Below are 22,354 nucleotides of genomic sequence, written 5' to 3' on the forward strand. Positions count from 1 at the left end.
GAACACACAGAGAGAATTAACATTTGTTGAATGCTTGTTAATATGTATACCGTTTTTAGTGCTTTAGATGTATGATGTAATTTAATCCTCATAATAACTCTATGAAAAAAAATAACTCTATGAGTTATTGTTACTCTTGTCATCCCCATTTTATAGGTGAGAAACTGAGGCTCAGAAATTACCTTAGCTTGTTCAAGGTCACACAGCTGGTAAATGGTACAGTGAGGATTTAAAACCAGGTTGTCTGGCTCCAGAACCCCAAGTCTTAATATATGGCAACAAGAGCACTTTGCTTGCTCCAGATGCATACATTTCACTGATATGTTTTCCTAACTACCTCACAGTCTAAACTGAACTTACTTTTCCCAAATCTGTTTATTCTCTTGTATAGTTTGCCTGAGTGAATGTGCCACTATTTATATAGTCAACTTTGGAATAATTGGAAATTCCTTTCTCTTATGCACCCTTCCCAATCCATTCAGTCACAGAAAACTATAGCGTCTTAACATTATTTGCGTCTGTCCCAATCTCTCCATTCCTATTACGGTTGTGTTGGTTCAGCCCCCGTCTTTTCCACCTGGATCACTGCAACAGGCCCCAGACATATCTCCTTTCTTGAATTTGGCCTACCTTTAAATCTGTTTTCTGTACTGGTGGTATAAGAGTGATGGTTCTAAAACACAAGCCTGACTATGTGACTCCCATTTATTATCTTCTAATAGTTCTTTCTAACTTTTAGGGTAAAGCTTAAAACATTTGGCTTAGCCCACAAGATTGAAGTGAATTTCTGCCTAGCTTGAGAGCCTCATCCAATGTACTGTTCCACTGGCACCTTTTCTGGCTAGGAATAGTAGTACTCCTTTCTTTATTACAAAATAGTTTCACTTCTCTGTGTTCTATATCCTGGTATCTCTGCTGGGATTACCCTTTCTTCTTCCATTTTTCACTTAGGCTTTTAGAATTCAGTTCAGGCATAAGATAACTTTTCATACCCAAGTCTAGAAACATTCATCTCTGTCAAATTTCATTTAACTGGATTTAACCCACTCTCTCCCTTTTTGAATACTGATTCTTTATCTTACATATTTTGTTGTCCTTGAACTTTCTGTTATTACCTTCTTTCTCAGTTCCTTTCATTTCTGTCTTAAGCTTTCTCACCAGGTTTATAACATTCTCTTGAGAAAGCCCCAGCTACCCAAACTTCAAAACTGTGATATTCAATCCTGGCCTTTTTTTTTTTTTTTTTACAGAATTATTACTTCCACTTTTCTCATTTTCAGAACAATCACCAATTTCTTCTTTAAAAAAATGAAAAATCTTTTAGTTTTTTCCTGATTATAAGAATAATGTAGCTTTATTGTTAAAAACAATAGGAAAATTTTATCACAAAGAAAAAATAAATATCATCTTTTATCCTACTCCCCAGAGATGAGAAGTCTTAATATTTTGGTATTTTTCCCCTTTAAACCAATTTTCTATATATGTGCATGAACATTTGCATGTACATGTGTGTATGTATGTACATACACGTACACACTGCAGAGTTGTATTACCTGTTACCTACTCAGCACCTCCACTTGGATGTATAATAGGCATATGAAACTTAACTTTCCAAAATAACTCTTAATCTTTCTCTTTGTACCTCTAAACTTGCTCTTCCTGCCTTTTTCCCCATTTCAGAAAATGTAAACTCCATCTTTCTAGTTGCTCAGCTCAAAAACCTCAGATTCATCCTTAACTTGTAATTTTCTTTCACACCCCATAACTAATCCTTTAGCAAATCTTGTTGACTCTGCCTTCAAAATATGCCGAGAATCTAATCATGTCTTACCACCTCCATGCCTACCACCCTAGCCCTAGCAATCTCTTACTTCAGTTATAACAGCCTGGTAACAGGTCTCCTTTCTGCCCTTGCTTTCCTTTAGTCTGTTTTCAAAAAAATATATCAGATTGGTATTTTAAAAATGTAAATCAGATCATGTCATTCTTCAGAATTCTCTAATGACCTCCCATTTCATTCAGAGTAAAAACTAGAGTCCTTTAAGGACTTGTGAACCTCTACATCATTTGGCTCCCTACTGTATTCCTCTTCCTACGCTCTTCCTGCTGTTTAGCTCTTCTCTAGTTATACTGGCCTCCTTGCTGACTCCCAATACTCCAAGCATTTCCCACCCCTTCAAAGCTTTTGCCTCTGCCTGGAATGATTTCCTCGCAGATAACCATATGGCTTATTCCCCTGTCTTCACATTTCTGCTCAGATTTCACTTCATCAGCAAGGGATTACCTGAACAACTTATATAAAAGAGCATGTCTCCTCCACTCCTTTGTCCCTTTTCCCAGATCCTGCTTTATTTTTCTCCACAGAACTTAATTCCGTCTGACATTGTAAATATATACTTTTTTACCATCTGACATTCTCAATATATACTTCTTTATTTGTTCATTTCTTGTCTTTACCACCCCAGCACCACCTGGGCGCACTACAATGTTGGTTTTATCAGTTATTAAGAGAAGACTATTTGAAATCTCCAACACTAATTGTGGATTTGTCTTTCTCTTTAAAGTTCTTTCATTTTTCCTTCATATATTCTGAAGCCGTTATTAGATGCATAAATGTTTAAGATTGTAATGTCCTTTTGGTGAATTTACACCTTTGTCATTATAAAATGACTTTTTAAATATTCTTCGTTATATTCTTTGCTCTGAAGTGTACTTTTTTGATATTATACAGTCACCTCAGCTTTCTTTTTTTTTTGTGGTACGCGGGCCTCTCACTGCTGTGGCCTCTCCTGTTGTGGAGCACAGGCTCCGAACGCGCAGGCTCAGCAGCCATGGCTCACGGGCCCAGCCGCTCCACGGCATGTGGGATCTTCCCAGACCAGGGCACGAACCTGCGTCCCCTGCATCGGCAGGCGGACTCTCAACCACTGCGCCACCAGGGAAGCCCCTCAGCTTTCTTTTGATTAGTGTCAACATGATATATCTTTCTTCTTCCTTTTATTTTTAACCTATTTGTGTCTTTATGGAGAAAGTGGGTTTCTTGTTAGCATATGGTAGTATCTTCCTTTTCTATCAAATCTGACAATCTGACTTTTAATTGTGGTGTTAAGATTGTTAATATTTAATTGAAACTATTGGTATTCATGGATTTAAATCTACTGTATTACTGTGTGTTTAATTTTTATCTTATCCATTCTTTGTAGCCATCTTTCCTCTTTTTCTCCTGTCTTTAGAATTAAGTTTTAAAATTCCTATTTATCTCCTTTGTGGGCTTATTTAGCTACAACTTGTTGTTATGTTAGTGATTGTTTTAGGGTTTAAAGTATAATATTTAGCTTATCACAGTCTACCTTCAAGTGCTATTATGTCATTTTATATGTCCTATAAGAACCTTACAAGAGTATACTTCTGTTTCTTCCCTCCTGGCCTTTGTGGTATTGTTGCCATACATTTTACTTCTGTGTTACATATTACATTGTTATTATTCTGGCTCTAAATAGTCAATTGTTTCTTTAAAGAGATTTAAATAATCCGAATAATGTCTTTTATCTTTACCCCTTTAGTTACCATCTCCAGTGCCCTTTGTTCCTTTGTATAGCTCTGTATTTCCATGTATATCATTTTCCTTCTACCTGAAAGAGATATTTTAACATTACTTTTACTGCTGGTCTGATGTTGAATCCTTTCAGTTTCTGTAATGTTTAAAAAAGTCTTTGGGGTTCCCTGGTGATCCAGTGGTTAGGACTTGGCGCTTTCACTGCTGTGGCCCTGGGTTCAATCCCTGGTCAGAGAACTCAGATCCCACAAGCTGTGCAGCACAGCCAAAATTAAAAAGTCTTTATTTCACCTTCATATTTGAAAGATATCTTTGCTAGTATAAAATTCTAGGTTGATACTTTTGTTTTCTTTTGGTACCTTAAAGAGGTTTTTCTACTGTCTTCTGGATTGCGTTGTTTCCTGTGAGAACTCTGTTGTCAGTATTCGTTTCACTGGACCTATTGTGTCTTTTTTCTCTGGCTGCTTTTTACATTTTCTCTTTATCATTTGCTTTTAATTTGATTATGATGTATATTGTTGTAGTTTTCCTCATATTTCTTTTGCTTGGAGTTCATTGAGCTTCTCAAGTTTGTGGGTTTATTGTTTTCATGAAATTTGAAAATTTGTGGTCTTTATTTATCTTTAAATATCTTTTCTGTCACCTGAGTTATTTTATTCTGGAACCCCAGTTATATGTATATTAGGCCACTTGAACTTTCATACAGATCATCTAAAGAAATTATTATTATTTTTTTAGTTTTTGGTAATTATTTTAATATAATAAATATCCTGTGTTTTGACTATGTCTTAAGATATACATATTAAGGCATCTTTAATTTTTTAGTGTCTCAGCAGATGAAGTTAATTCACCATTATCACCCCTCACATGGCAGGTAAGAAGAAATTAAATTACTGTTATATCTAATATTTTGTTCTCATTTATTTAGTTAAAAGAAATTATTTTATTACAGCCCTTAGAAAGTCAAAAGGATCAAATAGATGAACAACAGTGGCCAGAATCTCAGCCTATAATCTGGCAGAGTGAAGAAAGGAGGCGGAGCAAACAGATTAGAAAAGAATATTTCAAGGTACTTTATTAAGTTTTAAAATTTACTCTGTAATTATTAGTTTTGACTTTATCCATTTTGTTTCACATTAATATGACAGAATATAACTCTCTAGTTAGGTATAGTAGATGTGTTATTTTATCTTGATTTCCTACATGTATGTGGTATACATATATGAGCCAGTTATTTCCATAAAATTTCAGTAATTCAAAATAATTAAGAGTAGATCAGTGTGAATTGTGATTTGCCAGATACTTTACAAGAAACATGAATGTTTGCTACACTGCTAGTTGTAGCAATATGTAATAGTATTTTAAAAGAATTGCCCAAAAAAGGTCTTTCATTGGATCTGTTTCAGTAAAGAGTTGACACATTTTTACAATTAGCATTTAACTGTTTCTATGTAAATAAATGCTATTTACATGATTCTAAAAATGCCTGAAAGCATTTTCCCCCATTTTCTCTTCTTATTACCTTAATATATTTCTTAGGATGGCATTTTATCTTAGATAAATTAAAAGCTCAGACCATCTGAATTATCTCAAATTTCTAGTTAGAAGGGTTTTAATGAAATTTCATTGTGTACACCTTTGTAAATATTGTAATATTGTCTAATTTGTGATTAAGGTCTGCTGTATTTATAGTGGCCAGTCATTAGAACTGGAGTAATCTTCAATACTAGTTAGAATTTGTTATTGGAATTTCTGACTCAGTGCAACCAAGCTCCTGCTCTATGCATAGCAAATTTTATTGTTTTTGTGGACCTTTTCTGTTTCCCAAAACCTAATTTTTATCTAATAATAAATACATAAATACATAGTTCTAGGTTAAATCATAGGTAATTTGAAGTTTATATCACTAATAAATAGGATTATATTTCATGCTTTTCTCAGTTTGGTAAAAGTGTGTCTCTATGCACATTGATCAGTTTCCTTATTACGGGAGTGTAACATACATTTGGAAGTAGTATCATATGACCAAAGCAAAAATGTTATATGTCTTAGTCTGTGATAAGTTTACTCCTTCAACAAATAATTACTGAACCCTTTTAATGAGCCTTATGTTACCTGGTCAATATGAGAGATAATGAAGAAATAAAAGACATAGGGAAAAAAGGAAAGACATTCTTAGCAGAATCCTGGTCAGTACCCTTTACAAATCTTCAGTTATATTTGCATTCTGGCATTTATTAATTTGTAAGTCCCCTCTTTTAGTTTATGGCACTTGAACAAACTCACTAAAGAAAATTTGTTAACAGATAAAACTTGATGAATAACTGATGATGTGGTAGAAATTTTAGTATTTCTAACTAATAAAAGAGATTTGATATTTATTTGATCTATTAGTATAGTAAAAGCATACAAATTCCGACTGTTTTTCAAAATACTTGCATGGCACTTAGTAAGAAGTAAGTGCATTTATTGTCATTCCTATTTTATAGATGGGGAAATTAAGGCACAAAGAGGCTAAGTAAAATGCTCCAAGCCACTTAGCTAATAAGCAGCTGAGTCAAGACTTGAACCGAGAACCTATGCTATGCTGCCTGTTGATCTGCTGTGGATAGCCTAATATCAAATGAACACACTTTCAGATAAATACAGTTTTATTGTCTTTTAAATATTTTATTGTAACTCAAGTAAACTTCTCAGTAAAGTCTTAATAGAAGCCTCAGTGAACCTTTAAAAAATAGTTATTTGATTTAATAGTATCATTTGTTGATAAATATTTTATTTTTTATGGCTTAAGTATACCTTCCATAATATTGCTATTTTTTAAGTTGCTAAGAGATCAAAGGAGATAATATCTGAAGAGTCCATAATCATCATTCAACAAATGTTAATTTCTACTATAGTTAATAAAGTAGGTGCAAAGATAAGCTTCAGTAACTGGGAAATATTTTAAGGAGACATGTAGTTCTCCTCAATAGTCAGAAGATGTCAGTGTTAGGACACTGTAAAAAAATAAAGTCAACAGTTTTTTCCAAAGGTGTTAAAAAAAAATTATAAAACTGAGATACTACTCTCTAAGTGAAGTCAAAATGGTTATTCAGATTTGCCAGTATTTTCATGATTAAAATATTATCTATGAAGTGTCTTTCTTTCAAAAAGAAATTTCTCTTAATCACTTATCTCAAGAATAAAAAGGCTTATTCATAAGATAATAGTATTGAACTTAATTTGGATTTATAGTTGAAGTATACTACTCTAGAGATATATATCAGATTATCACTAAGCTCACTCAGTGATGGCTCCTTTAGCTTTGCTTTGTTATGAAACATACAGACCTTTTGTGCAACTTTATCCTAACATATATAAATGACTGAACCACAGGATTTCTTTGTGTCCCATGGTAAATTATTCATGATGCTGTTATTTAGAAGATTTATTGAAAGTAAGTGTGTGTGTGTGTGTGTGTGTGTGTGTGTGTGTGTGAAATCTAGCTCTCCAGTTTCATAGTTGCTAGGACTGATTTTGGGAGGTATGTTTTTCAGGTAAGCCCCTGAAACTAAATTTTAAAAAGTTTCAACATAATTGGCCAGAGTATGTGAGTAAGAAGATAATTTAGGTCAGATTATATAAGTAAATCATTGTAGGAGAGTTATATTAACTCTTTTAGACTCCCAGCCGCTCTTGTGTAGATTACTATTCTAGTAAATAAAATTTAATGTCATTGTTGCTGAAGTAAAATCACTGCATTTCTCAGAGTGAAAATATTCCAGAAAATACATTACTTTATTAAAAATTGTACGGCCAGCAGGTCCGGGGAAGGGCCCAGGGAGCCAGACGGAACCCCCGCCAAAGTGGCTGATGCAACCGACACCTGACATTGCCACACCACTCGGCCCCGGTCTTCCCGCTCCCCGAGGGGCGGAACCAACGGCTCTGAGGCTGATGCAACCGACACCTGACATTGCCACAACACCCGAGAGATTACCAAAAAAGGGCTGCTTCACAAAGCAAGCACCTCCCCTGCGTCCGCCCCTATAAATTTTGTTCGTGCCCACACCTGGGCGCGACTTCTCTGGCCCCTTTCTCTCGGACCAGTGAACCTCGCCCGGGAGCGTTCCCGAATAAAGCTTGTTTAAGCTCTCCTCTGTTTTTGGTGCCATTCCTTACAAAAATCTTTTACAGAAATTTATTAATATCATTTGAATAAGATATACAACAAAGTATGAAAATCTAACCTTTTTTCGACAATGTTCAATGTAAATTAGTACCTTTAATTTCTTGTAAGAATGACAACACAAATTTCTAAATGCATTTGATGATTCATTTCTAAATAAAGTTAAAAAAAATCAGAATAACTATACCAAATTAGTTTTAAGGCTTATTTGATTTATTTAAATGCCATATATATTTGTCATCAAATGTATCTCACTACTTTTGTGATAAAACATTATAATGACTCCTAAAATACATATCTGATTTCATAAATATAGTACAATATTTTAACTTAATGGCTAACCCCAAGGAAAATATTTTTGTATATTTTCTCTGACCATGGTTAATTTTATACCAGAATAGGGAAGCCAACTGGTCTTCTGAAATAACCTGATTTGTTCTGAGTCAGAGTTTGTGCACAAGTACTGTCCCTTCTGTGAAATTAATATAAGCTTCAGAGATGAACTGATCTTTGTGTTTCTGAACAGACCTTTATTGTAGTATTTGAATTTAGATATAATAAAACTTCAGTTATTCCAACTAATGTTAACTGACAGCTGAGTTGAATTAGTAAGAAGTTGGACTTATAGAATATTTAAAAATCTATGTATATATTCTGATTTGGATTTTAGGACCTTTAAATATGTGCAGTAATGCAAAACTAAGTATCTTCCTAAGTTTTCATGTATAATGGATATTTTAAATTAGAATAGCAGTTGAGTAATAATAATACAAGTCTCATTATCTAAGTTCTCGACTGTATCATCCTCTGTTTCTTTCCTTTATCAATTATCCGTTCACTCTTCTATGTCCTTTCTCTTTACCTTCCATCTTATAAATGTGCTCAGACCTCTACCATTATCCCTGATTCCCCTTTCAGCTGTTGCCTTATCTCTTTGTTTTCTTCTAGGGCCAAACTTGCCATTTCTAGATCTGCAGTTTCCGATCACTCCTTAACCCACTGCAGTCTGTCTTTTACCTCCATTTCTCCATGGAAATAGCCCCTCACTAGAGCCTAACATGTACCTCCTAATGGCAAAATCTAGTGTAGCATTTGACAGTGATGACCACATCTTTCTTCTCAAAACTCCTTGCTTGGTTTCTGCCTCATTTTCCTTCCTTGATTCTTCTTTTTTCTTTTTGATGCTCCTGGCTAACTTTTCTTCTGATTTTTCTTCTGCTTGTTTTTAGGGGTCTCATCTTTTGTTACTCTCTCTGAAGCTTTTATGATTCCAGATGTCTCATATTCTCCTGGGTCTAAAGTTACATCTCATAACTTTTTTTTCCTGTTCTCTGTACCTGTGTTTCTAATTGTCTGGATGCCATGTATTTCAAATCAATATGTCTCCCCCTCCTGCCACACCACCATGGAACTTGCTCCTCCTCTCTGTTCTTTATTTTAGTTAGTAGTAGTATTACCCACCCAGTTCTCTAAGCTCTATACCTCAGTCCTCCTTGATTTTGCTTTCTTTCTTTCTTCTTACCTTATTGGTCATCAGGATGCTAATTATGCATCTTTCTCCAATTCATTACTTCTTCTCCATATCTACTGCCCTTGCTTTTGTTGGAACCCTCATTCTTTCTTGTCTGGGCAATTGTAATAACTTCTTAATGGTCCCCCTTTCTCTAGTTTCACAGTCCTTAGAGAAATCCCTGGCTTAAAATTCTTTATTGACTCCCCATTATAAATTACATAAAATTTGGACTTTTAAAAAACTTCATGGCCATCCTTACCTACTTCTTTAAGTTTTATTACCTGCCACAATTCACTCGTTACTAGCTACTCTTTTTTACATAGGCTGAGCTTTTTTATTCCTGTGTGCTTTCCTTCTTCTGAGCATGCCCATTCTTTTATTCCTGAAAAATCCCTACTAATCATTTAAGATTTAGGGATGAGAGTATAGCATAGTGGTTAAGAGCTTTGACCTCAGAAATCAAACCACTTTGGTTCCAGTCCTTACTTAGATATCTACTAACTGAGTGACTTTGGCAAATTATCTAATCTTGCTGAGCTTATTATTTTTTTTTTATCTTCAGATGACTCTAATAGTATCTTCCTTCATAGGATTATTATAACTACTGAATTATTTAATAATATAAAGTGCTTAGAACAGCACTTGCCACAGAGTATACACTAATAAATATTAGCTTATTATTCACTAAAATGTCATTCTTTTGTTTTTTGTTTTTCTACCAGTCATCTTTTTTTTAAATAAATTTATTTATTTTATTTATTTATTTTTGGCTGTGTTGGGTCTTCGTTGCTATGCACGGGCTTTCTCTAGTTGTGGCGAGTGGGGGCTACTCACTGAGGTGGCTTCTCATTGCAGAACATGAGCTATTGGTGCCTGGGCTTCAGTAGTTGTGGCACATGGGCTCAGTAGTTGTGGCTCATGGGCTCTAGAGTGTAGGCTCAGTGGTTGTGGCACACGGGCTTAGTTGCTCCATGGCATGTGGGATCTTCCCGGACCAGGGCTCGAACCCGTGTCCCCTGCACTGGCAGGCGAATTCTTAACCACTGCACCACCAGGGAAGTCCCTACCAGTCATCTTTTTTCAGATGTTAATTCTCAATTAGGATATGAAAGGACTCAGCAAAGATCAGGGCTGCTGGGCAAAGAAGGTCATGGTCAGGAATGCAGACTGCGTCCTCCTTTTCAGTGGTACTTGCATAACTGCTCATGTTTGAGTTCCTTGTAAGAAAGGCAGTAGTTGAAAAGCACATAAGCATGGAAAGTCCAGTGAAATACTTGTAATACTCATAGTAACCTCTTTGAAGCTCTCCAGCAGTGCCTTTAGGGGTGAAATCCTGCATCAGTATCAAGCTTGGGCAGCTCCCCTGTTTTGACATCCATGAGTTTCTTCTCCTTCACTAGTATGCCTGATGCCATCTTGGGGTCCTGGTGTCCAACTGTCTAAATGTCACTTTTTTGTTGAAGTAGAACAAGAACAAGTGCCGTCAGTGACATTGTGCCTAAGGATGGCAAATAGGTTTATTCACACATGTCAACTCTATTCAGTGGCTATCTGGAACATTGGATTGAAAGTATATTGAGGCTATGTCTGGAATCAGCTGTAAAGAGCACCTTGGTAGATTAGTGATAGTTGTCATAAGTCATAGGAGAGACAGTGGAGGAATTTAGGTCTTGTATTTGTCATCCCTAATGCTGCTCATCCTCCAGTTTGTGGTTGAGCTATCAGGTAGGTTATCTATTTTTCCAAGAGTTATGGAAGATAATGCTGCATAAGTAAAGGGAGCTATTAACTAGAACCTTTTAATGCCAGGCAGAGAAATTTGGACATAATCTGAAAGTTAGGTTTTTTCAGCAGAAGAGTCATGAGTTGCACGTAGTATTTTGAAAAGGTCAATCTGCCACTGATTTGCAGGATAATTACTGGCGAGGAGGAATCAGAAGAACTTTAGTGGTTGTCATAACTGTATTTCCTTGATTCCTGCTCCTAAAAACAAGCACTGTTTTACATTCTAGAATTTGTGATATTAAGCATATTACTTCTGTGCCTTAGTATAAAATGGAGATAATACTGGGTTGGCCAAAAAGTGCCTTTGGTTTTTAATTAAAAAAAAAAGACACAGTTTTCATTTTCACCAAGAACTTTATTGAACAACATATTCACTCTTTTGTTCCACTACTTTTTCCCATTTTTCAGGCAACTTCATAATTCCATCGTCCCAAAACTTTTTGTCTTTTTGAGCAAAGAACTGTTCCAGGTGCCTTTTACAGTTTTCCAGGGAATTGAAATTTTTTTCGTTAAGAGAATTTTGTAAAGACCTAAATAAATGGAAACCCAAAGGTGCAATGTCTGAATATGGCGGATGAATCAGAACTTCCCAGCCAAGCTGTAACAGTTTTCGCCTGGTCATCAAAGAAACATGGGGTCTTGTGTTATCCTGATGGAAGATTATGCGTTTTCTGTTGACTAATTCTGGACGCTTTTCATTGAGTGCTGCTTTCAGTTGGTCTAAGTGGGAGCAGTACTTGTTGGAATTAATCGTTTGGTTTTCCGGAAGGAGCTCATAATAGAGGACTCCCTTCCAATCCCACCATATACACAACATCACCTTCTTTGGTTGAAGACCAGCCTTTGGCATGGTTGGTGGTGTTTCATTTTGCTTGCCCCACGATCTCTTCCATTCCACATTATTATACAGTATCCACTTTTTATCTCCTGTCACAATTTGTTTTAAAAACAAAACGTTTTCGTTACGTTTAAGTAGAGAATCGCATGCAGAAATACGGTCAAGAAGGTTTTTTTCACTTAACTTACGTGGAACCCAAACATCAAAGCGATTAACATAACCAAGTTGGTGCAAATGATTTTCAACACTTGATTTGGATATTTTGAGTATGTCAGCTATCTCCTGCGTGGTATAACGTTGAGTGTTCTCGGTTAATGTCTCAATTTGATCGCTATCAACTCCAATTGGCCTACCCGACTGTGGAGCATAGTCCAGCAAGAAATCTCCAGCACAAAACTTCGCAAACCACTTTTGACACGTTCGATCAGTCACAGCACCTTGTCCATACACTGCACAAACCTTTTTATGCATTTTGGTTGCGTTTTTACCTTTCTTGAAATAACAAAGCATAATATGCTGAAAATGTTGCTCTTTTGTTCCATCTTTTTTTTTTTTTTTTTTTTTTTTGCGGTATACGGGCCTCTCACTGTTGTGGCCTCTCCCGTTGCGGAGCACAGGCTCCGGACGCACAGGCTCAGCAGCCATGGCTCACGGGCCCAGCCGCTCCATGGCATGTGGAATCTTCCCGGACCGGGGCACGAACCCGTGTCCCCTGCATTGGCAGGCGGACTCTCAACCACTGTGCCACCAGGGAAGCCCTGTTCCATCTTTAATATTAAAATGGCTATACAAAAATTTACCAATTTTGATAAGTCTTTTTTAAAATGCAAGCTGATATGACAGCTGTCACATACAATCTAACAAAATTGTTTTGAATGAAGTTAAAGACAACTAAGTGCTGCTAGAGCCATCTTACAGAAAAAACTGAATGAACCTTTTGGCCAACCCAATACTATTTACCTCAGGGTTAAGAATATTAAATGGGTTCATACATGTAACACACTTCAATCAGTGCGCGGTGTATAGTAAGCACTGGTATAAGTGTTATTATCACTGTTACTGTTATTGTATAGTCAATATATACACTTAATATAGTATTTTTTTAACCTAAAATCAGTAGGTTTCTTAAAAATGGATGACATTTTTGACTGGTGAGATTACAGGCTAGGCGTGAGATAGTGGGGCCTAGAATAGAATAATATTTGAGAGAATTCAGAAGAAGTAAGTCTGAGAGAGATTACAGAAAGAATTGACTTCTTGATGTTTTGTAAATAGTGGATTAAGAAAAAGGAGGATTTAAGACAGCGCTCAGATAGCAAACCTGAATGAATGGGAAATGGATTGGTTTAGGAAGGAAATGTTACTTGACGTATGTACTTAGAACAATGCCTTGCACATAGGAAGTACTGTTTTGTGTTAGCTATTAGTAAGTAGTAGGACTGTTTAAACTGGTTATGTAATTAAACAGTTTATTTATCTTTACATATAATTTACATTTTATATATAATTTAGATAATTTAATAAAAGTACCAAAATGTGAATAAACCTCATATATAATTTACTACTTAGAGAATTTATTTGTTCAAGGAAAAATAAAATAATGTGATTTAAATATTTTTCAGTATAAATCATCAAGGAAGAGTTCAAGTGGCAATGAAAACGATGAGGTGAGAAAACAGGGTAATATTAGCAATTGTTTAAAATATTTACTTTCACATGTAGTTGGCTCAATCAGAGTAAAATATAATTCATCTTTCAGTTTGTTATTGATTTAATGCACAAGTTTTTTCCAATAATAAAAACTGAGCATCGTTAGACAATTATTAATTTAATCATGTAATTTCCATCTGTCCTTTGTAGTTCAGCTTTAGAATTTTATTAACATTCATCTTGAAACTAATTAATTTAAAAATTTTACATTTTCCTATATTTTATCTTCTTAAATCAACCTGGTGGTCAATTGAGATTTTTCCTTTGGAATTTGTTAATCTCTTTTCACAGCTCTGTATACTATTTCAACACTTAAAATTAGATTTCTACAGTTTGTGCATTACTATAAATTTTTCTACCTCATCATTTTAAGCTGTACAGCAGCCTGGCATTTTTGAAATGATACAGTCTCATCACCATGAATACTTAAGCTTTGTGTATTTTTGTTTGGAAGGATTGGTAATTCATTTGATGTTGGATACTTGGCAGGGTTTCTGAAAACTCCTTTAATTTTAGGAAATGGAATCACCAAAAAAACGTTTGTTGTACCTGAGCTAGAAGTTCAGCTTGGGTATTTTCCCTGTCCCTTTATATATTATATCCACTTTGGTCCTGCCTGCTTCAATATCTAATCAGTTACCAAAACCTTTTTTTTTTTGATACAGAAATATTCTGAATACATTCCCCACCTGCATTTCTGCTCTGGCACAGGCCCTCCTCATTTCTTGCCTGTATTACTGCAATAGCATCCTTGATCTTCTCCCTCTCTCCAGTCCATTCACCTCTCTGCTGCAAATGACTGTTTCAAAGAACACAAATATGATCAGGCCATTCCCTTGCTTAGAAACCTTCACTGTCTCCTCATCACTTAGAAGGTAAATTCAAGGTCCTTCTTCATTAAGCTCCTGCTTACCACATCAGCCTCAACTCACAATTTGCCTTCCTTTCACCATACTGTCCAAAAATGTGGAATTACAAGGTTTTCTGCACTCATCCTTACATTTATTGCTTTTTTAAAAACATTTTTATTGGAGTATAATTGCTTTACAATGTTGTGTTAATTTCTGCTGTACAACAAAGTGAATCAGCTATACATATATCCCCATATCCCCTCCCTCTTGAGCCTCCCTCCCACCCTCCCTATCCCACCCCTCTAGGTGGGCACAAAGCACCAAGCTGATCTCCCTGTGCTATACAGCAGCTTCTCACTAGCTATCCATTTTACATTTGGTAGTGTATATATGTCAGTGCTACTCTCTCACTTCATCCCAGCCTCCCCTTCCCCTTCCCTATGTCCTCAAGTCCATTCTCTACGTCTGCATCTTTATTCCTGTCCTGCCTCTAGGTTCTAAAGAAACATTTTTTTTTATTCCATATATGTGTTAACATACGGCATTTGTTTTTCTCTTTCTGACTTACTTCACTCTGTATGACAGATTCTAGGTCCATCCACCTCACTACAAATATCTCAATTTCGTTTCTTTTTATGGCTGAGTAATATTCCATTGTGTATATGTGTCACATCTTCTTTATCCATTCATCTGATGATGGACATTTAGGTTGTTTCCATCTCTGGGCTATTGTAAATAGTGCTGCAATGAACATTGGGGTACATATGATTTTTGAATTATGGTTTTCTCAGGGTATATGCCCAGTAGTGGGATTGCTGGGTCATATGGTAGTTCTATGTGTAGTTTTTTAAGGACCCTCCATACTGTTCTCCACAGTGGCTGTATCAATATACATTCCCACCAACAGTGCAAGAGTGTTCCTCATGACATTTTTTTTCTTATATTCCATATATATGGGTTAGCATATGGTATTTGTCTTTCTCTTTCTGACTTATTCACTCTGTATGACAGACTCTAGGTCCATCCACCTCAGTACAGATAACTCAATTTCATTTCTTTTTATGGCTGAGTAATATTCCATTGTATATATGTGCCACATCTTCTTTATCCATTCATCTGTCAATGGACATTTAGGTTGCTTCCATGTCCTGGCTGTTATTACTTCTGTGCCTTTGTCCTTGTTGTCCTCTCATCTTGGAATATTGTTAAACATCTACTCAGTTTTTTAGTTTCTCAGGAAACTTGATTTTATCCACCACCCCCACTGTTTCCCCAAGTGCCTCTTATCTGTGCCTCATAATATATCATGCATAGCTCTATCCTTATACTGAGAAGGTTGTACTACCCATGTAAATGAATCTGTTTTCCCCCTAGACTGAGAGATCCTTGAGTGGATGATATTTTACCAAATTTCAGTGTTCCCAGTGGCTAGCACCAGTGTCTGACATATAGTAGATAGTAATCATTTGTTGATGATGAATACATGTCGTCTGTGGTATGCATATTCAAGATTAAATGTTAAGAATTTTGTATTTGTTTAATAGTAATCATTGAAAAAACATGGACCATTTAGTAGTATTTTATGCAATTCAATTAATTCTTTGTCATTATTTCTAAGCCTATGTTAGATACACATAATTTTCCAGGTAAATGTTATTATTTGGCGTGATGGAATTTTTGCATGCTTCCATGTACCTGTCTCAGATTGTAACATATTGTTGCCATTTCCCATCAGGAATTAATCTTAACACATGGCTCTTTTCTAAGAAATATAGAAAGGTTTTTCATTTGTGATATTTAAAGGAAATATATTTATAAGAAAATATTTGATGTAAGTAGATACTACTTCTAAAACTTTAAAGGCTTATGAATCACCTGAAATACAGATTCTGATTCAGTAGGTCTTGGGTGGGGCCTGAGATTCTGCATTTCTAACAAGCTCCCAGAGGATGCTGATGCTACTGGTCCACAGACCACACTTTGGCAAGGTGGTAGATGGCATTTTCCAGATTCTTCCTTTAGTAGTTAATCAAAAAATTTTCAGTTTTCCTTTTATATGTCTAAATCATCATTCATATTTTAATTTCATCTTTCATCTTCTTGTTTTTATATTTTAGCAAGACAGTGATAATGCTAATATGTCACCACAATCTCCAGTATCATCTGAGGTACAAGTTCTGTTTTTAAATGTGTTTACATAGGTTTCTTTGTCTCTTCTCTCTAACCTCATCTTTCTTTTTTTTAAGTGTAATTTATTCACCCATATTTAAAAATCCATAGTAGGTTAATTTATACAAACCTAGCCTATAAAAAATTCTAAGAACACTATATTTTTGAACAAATATTCATAATCAATATCACTTAAATTAGTTATTGAAAAATGCCTATAGATTACAGAAAATAATTCACTTTATACATTTTTTTATGTTTTATAATTCATCCATATTTTGAAATCAATGATAAGAACAGCTTTCAGATTTTAAATTTGAAAAAAGTACTTCAGCATTGTGCAATGGCCTTTGGTTTTTCTCATAACCAGTTAGGTCTGAAAGCAATGCAAGAAAAACTTCCTTTTTCCACGAGAAACATCCCTGTAGTGGGTTGTTCCTATCGACAGGAGGGTACACCTTTCCTAGCATCTTAGACCTAAGGAGGAGCATGGGGAGAAGGGGTAGATGAAAGTTAGAGTTTCTGAGATCTCAATCAAATACTTTGGTGGTTTGAATGATTAACTCTTCTAATTTAGTTAAACCTATTGCTTCACAATAAGAGATAAATTTAAAAAATTCTAAACAGTATCTCTTCTACTTCAGATTACTTTAGTATTCTAAAAGTGTATTGGCATTAGTAAATAGATGATTATGTGTTCATTTGGTGAATTCAGAACTTTGTCTAAACGTTTGGATGATCCAAATTCACCATATAACTTTGGTTAATTAGCCAGTATTTCATCTTATATAGGTGATGTTAATTTTTTAAAAAGCCAGGATTCTTTGTCTATTGTTTTGGGTGAGTTGCATTATAAAACTGTTAAATGGACGTGGACATTAATTTTATAAATATGTTTCTAAATTATTTATATGGCAGGAAAATGGTTTGCATTCTTTTAGAAAATAATTTAAATTAGGATATCCTAAAATTAGTCTTTGTCACATGCTTTTGTAAATCCTTTTTTTACTTTCAGTTATAACAAATGTAAGTGCTGCCTTATTTAACTAGGTACTTTATGGTTTTATGATCTGTGCTCATGGGGAGAGTATCAGTGCCAGTTTTCTCAAATAAATTATATTGCTTTTATAATACATTTTTCCTTACATTTGGATAAGTGAAAATTTTGTCTGGAAATTCATAACACTTTAACCGAAGTAATCAAGACAAACTGAGGCTTGTAGAGGGATAGGGTGGTGAGCATGTATTTTAGTAGCTCAACTGACTTTCAACTTGAATTGCTTATCATATGTTAATCAGAAAATTAAGAGAGTCAACAGAATTCTGATTGTTTTAGTTTCATCTGTGAAAGGAAAATGATAAAAACAATTAGTATAATTGTACTATAGTATAGTGCTTTACTATTAACAAAGTGCTTGCCTATACATTTAAACCTAAGAGCAGTCCCATGAGCTGGGTAGTATACTCATCATTTTATAGCTGCAGAGACTGATAACTTTTCTTAAAGACTCCAGTCGATAAATGGTAGAGAAGTGACTGAAGCCCAAACTCTGGCTACTTCAGTTGTTGTACAGATTAAATAAGATGCTGCTAAAATTACATTATCTTTCCATCTTATAATTTACAAAGTGTTTTCTTTTAGTTATCTCACTTAATCTTTACAACATCCCATTTTAAAGATGAAGGAACAGTTACAGAGAAATTAAATGTTTTGCTCAAGGCTTAGCCTAAACTTTCTGACTCTAAGTTCAGATTTTTAAAATATACCACAGTTCTTTCCAAAGCACACTACTGTGTGAAAGCACTTTGAAACAATGTGCATTCAGATAGAAGAAATAATACTTTATTATGTATCACTCTGCAGCCCCTATTAGTATGAATGTGTATATTTGCCTCAGATTATCCACTAAGGGTCAAGTCCAAAGTAGGTACTGAGTAAGTTTTACTAATTTCACTTATCTTTTCATTGAAGCTTTTTTTCATTTTGGGGGAGACTTTAATCTGGTTCTTCATTCAAAAAATACCTATTTTATATGCTTCAATAATTTTCATTTTCCTTATACTATGAGGGAGAAGTCAATTAGCAAATATTTATAGACCTTTTAGAAGTGAAATATATCAATTTGAATTGAAATGCAGTTTACCTTTCTCTACTACACTAATCATGGAAAAAAATACTTCTCAAAATTGGAATGGATATGAATAACTACCTTGATTATTTTGAAAGAAAAGAGGTTTTATTTGTTTTTTGTTTTTAGGATTATGATAGAACTGATGCTTTTTCACATGGTCCCTTTGGCTTGAAGCCTAGATCAGGTAAATATATATTCTGCGAATAAAATTTATTGGCTATATATGAAACGAGTTTCTCAGCTTAAATGGGATTGATTCCATAGTTTTAAGTACACATAGATTCTTTCCCCTCTCCTAAAAGTAATTTTCTCTTAACCTTATTTGTCTTTCCAATTCCCATTCCCCATTTCTTTCTTCCTCTTTACTTTCAAGCTCCTGAAACCTCAGCTTTTTGCCTTAGATATACTGCAGTCTTATTTCTACTCTACTGTGACTGCTATTAGAATGACCACTCTGCCAGCAGACCAAACACTGTTTGAAATTATAGCACTCCATTATATTGTGGTTTTAAAAAGGGATCTTTTCGCATTTGGCAAGCCCAAAAGAAAATGGATCCATGTTACTTGGCAAGGTATTGAATTATAGTTTTTATTCGTGAATAACTGTATTGACCTTCAAGAATAATTTCCTTTTTCTTTAAAGATAATAAAGGCTGATTTGTGTTCAGTAATAATTCTTAACCTGGATCATAAGTTTCTAATAATATATGTTTAAGTAAGAACATGTATAGGTGGTAGAAATTGTTACACTTGTCTTCCCTGTTACTTTCAATTATGCAAATAAGCAGATTTCAGTTATATTCTGTAAAAAATATTTAGAATTTATTAATAATAATAGTGTTTTATGTCATTTTGTTCTGGTTCTTTTTATCATGTCTCTTTCCCCACCGATGGTTGATCCTTCCTGTTAGCTTTGTAATAAGCTAGGAAATTTCTGTTTTATAGCTTTTAGCCGCTCATCTCGTCAGGAATATGGGGCAGCAGATCCAGGTTTTACAATGAGAAGAAAGATGGAACATCTACGGGAAGAACGAGAGCAAATACGACAACTTCGCAATGTAAGTCATATTGACCTTTCAGGTCTCCTTTATAGAAATGGGTTTAATGTGGAAAATTAACAAGGTATATTTTATTTTCAGTACTCTTTAAAATTTTAGATTACATAATGGTTAGTTGTATAAATATATAACATATATGTTTAGATAGAATATCTGTGATTTATACCCGTTTCTTTTGTAGAATCTCGAATCCAGGTTAAAAGTAATTTTGCCTGATGACATTGGAGCTGCACTGATGGATGGGGTTGTTCTTTGCCATTTAGCCAATCACATAAGGCCACGCTCTGTAGCTAGTATTCATGTGCCATCACCAGCAGTGGTAAGTTTTGTCTGCAATTTGTTAGTTCTCTAAAGGAAGATAGAGCTTCTTGAAACAATCTTTAAATAATATACTTCAATAAATTTAATTTTCAGTTTTTATTAATTTTGTATAAATATACCTGAAAATATACCTTTTTATCTTACTTTACAGCCTAAACTTAGCATGGCAAAATGTCGAAGAAATGTAGAAAATTTTCTTGATGCTTGTAAAAAGCTGGGTGTCTCACAGGTAATTATTTTTCTAACAAAATGATCATTTAATTATTAATTTATTGCATGCAAACTGGATTCTTCTTCACAGTAGGAATGAGTAATGCTTTCTGAACATGAAAATGAATACCTTCCCTTGGTACCTTCTACTGAGTCCCAGCTTCAACTGTAACAGCTATCTAATGAATGATTTTAAGCTGCTTTTAAAGTAATTGTAGAAATAGTTTCAGTTTTTCACCATTGAGGGTGATGTTGGCTGTGGGTTTGTCATATATGACCTTTATTATGTTGAGGAAAGTTCCCTCTATGCCTACTTTCTGCAGGGTTTTTATCATAAATGGGTGTTGAATTTTGTCGAAAGCTTTCTCTCCATCTATTGAGATGATCACATAGTTTTTCTCCTTCAATTTGTTAATATGGTGTATCACATTGATTGATTTGCGTATATTGAAGAATCTTTGCATTCCAGGAATAAACCCCACTTGATCATGGTGTATGATCCTTTTAATGTGCTGTTGCATTCAGTTTGCTAGTATTTTGTGGAGGATTTTTGCATCTATGTTCATCAGTGATATTGGCCTGTAGTTTTCTTCCTTTGTGACATTTTTGTCTGGTTTTGGTATCAGGGGGATGGTGGCCTCATAGAATGAGTTTGGGAGTGTTCCTCCCTCTGCTATATTTTGGAAGAGTTTGAGAAGGATAGGTGTTAGCTCTTCTCTAAATGTTTGATAGAATTCTCCTGTGAAGCCATCTGGTCCTGGGCTTTTGTTTGTTGGAAGATTTTTTTTTTTTTTTTTTTTTTTGCGGTATACGGGCCTCTCACTGTTGTGGCCTCTCCCGTTGCGGAGCACAGGCTCCGGGCGCGCAGGCTCAGCGGCCATGGCTCACGGGCCTAGCCGCCCTGCGGCACGTGGGATCTTCCTGGACCGGGGCACGAACCCGTGTCCCCTGCATTGGCAGGCAGACTCTCAACCACTGCGCCACCAGGGAAGCCCTGTTGGAAGATTTTTAATCACAGTTTCAATTTCAGTGCTTGTGATTGGTCTGTTCATATTTTCTATTTCTTCCTGGTTCAGTCTTGGCAGGTTGTGCATTTCTAAGAATTTGTCCATTTCTTCCAGGTTGTCCATTTTATTGGCATATAGTTGCTTATAGTAATCTCTCATGATCCTTTGTATTTCTGCAGTGTCAGTTTTTACTTCCCCTTTTTCATTTCTAATTCTATTGATTTGAGTCTTCTTCCTTTTTTTCTTGATGAGTCTGGCTAATGGTTTATCAATTTTGTTTGTCTTCTCAAAGAACCAGCTTTTAGTTTTATTGATCTTTGGTATTGTTTCCTTCATTTCTTTTTCATTTATTTCTGATCTGATTTTTATTTCTTTCCTTCTGCTAACTTTGGGGTTTTTTGTTCTTATTTCTCTAATTGCTTTAGGTGTAAGGTTAGGTTGTTTATTTGAGATATTTCTTGTTTCTTAAGGTAGGATTGTATTACCCTAAACTTCCCTCTTACAACTGCTTTTGCTGTATCCCATAGGTGTTGGGTGGTTGTGTTTCCATTGTCATTTGTTTCTAGGTGTTTTTTGAGTTCCTCTTTGATTTCTTCAGTGATCTCTTGGTTATTAAGTAGTGTATTGTTTAGCCTCCAAGTGTTTGTATTTTTTACAGATTTTTCCCTGTAATTGATATCTAGTCTCATAGCATTGTGGTCAGAAAAGATACTTGACACGATTTCAATTTTCTTAAATTTACCAAGGCTTGATATGTGACCCAAGATATGATCTGTCCTGGAGAATGTTCTATGAGCACTTGAAAAGAGTGTGTATTTTGTTGTTTTTGGATGGAATGTCCTATAAATATCAATTAAGTCCATCTTGTTTAATGTACCAAATAAAGCTTGTGTTTCCTTATTTATTTTCATTTTGGATGATCTGTCCATTGGTGAAAGTGGGGTGTTAAAGTCCCCTACTATGAATGTGTTAGTGTCGATTTCCCCTTTTATGTCTGTTAGCATTTGCCTTATGTATTGAGGTGCTCCTATGT

At 35.0% G+C, this 22,354-nt stretch overlaps 1 protein-coding gene, 1 non-coding gene and 1 pseudogene across 7 annotated transcripts in view; 2 read left to right on the forward strand and 1 right to left on the reverse strand.

Annotated features, from left to right (window-relative positions):
• LRCH2 (leucine rich repeats and calponin homology domain containing 2) overlaps window positions 1-22,354 on the forward strand; it is a 95,257-nt gene that overhangs the window by 62,956 nt on the left and 9,947 nt on the right. For 2 of the 6 annotated variants that reach the window (XM_067724556.1, XM_067724558.1), the window contains 8 exons: window positions 4,382-4,430; window positions 4,509-4,625; window positions 13,486-13,530; window positions 16,542-16,592; window positions 18,852-18,909; window positions 19,671-19,783; window positions 19,965-20,102; window positions 20,256-20,333. In XM_067724556.1, coding sequence (XP_067580657.1) covers window positions 4,382-4,430; window positions 4,509-4,625; window positions 13,486-13,530; window positions 16,542-16,592; window positions 18,852-18,909; window positions 19,671-19,783; window positions 19,965-20,102; window positions 20,256-20,333 — 649 coding nt within the window. Of the gene's footprint in view, window positions 1-4,381; window positions 4,431-4,508; window positions 4,626-13,485; window positions 13,531-16,541; window positions 16,593-18,851; window positions 18,910-19,098; window positions 19,298-19,670; window positions 19,784-19,964; window positions 20,103-20,255; window positions 20,334-22,354 lie in introns of those variants that run through there. The other 4 variants (XM_067724557.1, XM_067724559.1, XR_010940136.1 and 1 more) reach the window with 3 other exon arrangements.
• On the reverse strand, window positions 10,422-10,655 carry LOC137217556 (ATP synthase subunit f, mitochondrial pseudogene; annotated as a pseudogene).
• LOC137217686 (small nucleolar RNA SNORA35) lies at window positions 16,925-17,053 on the forward strand. The gene has a single exon (XR_010940189.1). It is a non-coding gene; the product is annotated as a small nucleolar RNA SNORA35 (small nucleolar RNA).

This window comes from Pseudorca crassidens, chromosome X (genome assembly GCF_039906515.1).
Source record: "Pseudorca crassidens isolate mPseCra1 chromosome X, mPseCra1.hap1, whole genome shotgun sequence".
Taxonomy (NCBI): Eukaryota; Metazoa; Chordata; class Mammalia; order Artiodactyla; family Delphinidae; genus Pseudorca; species Pseudorca crassidens.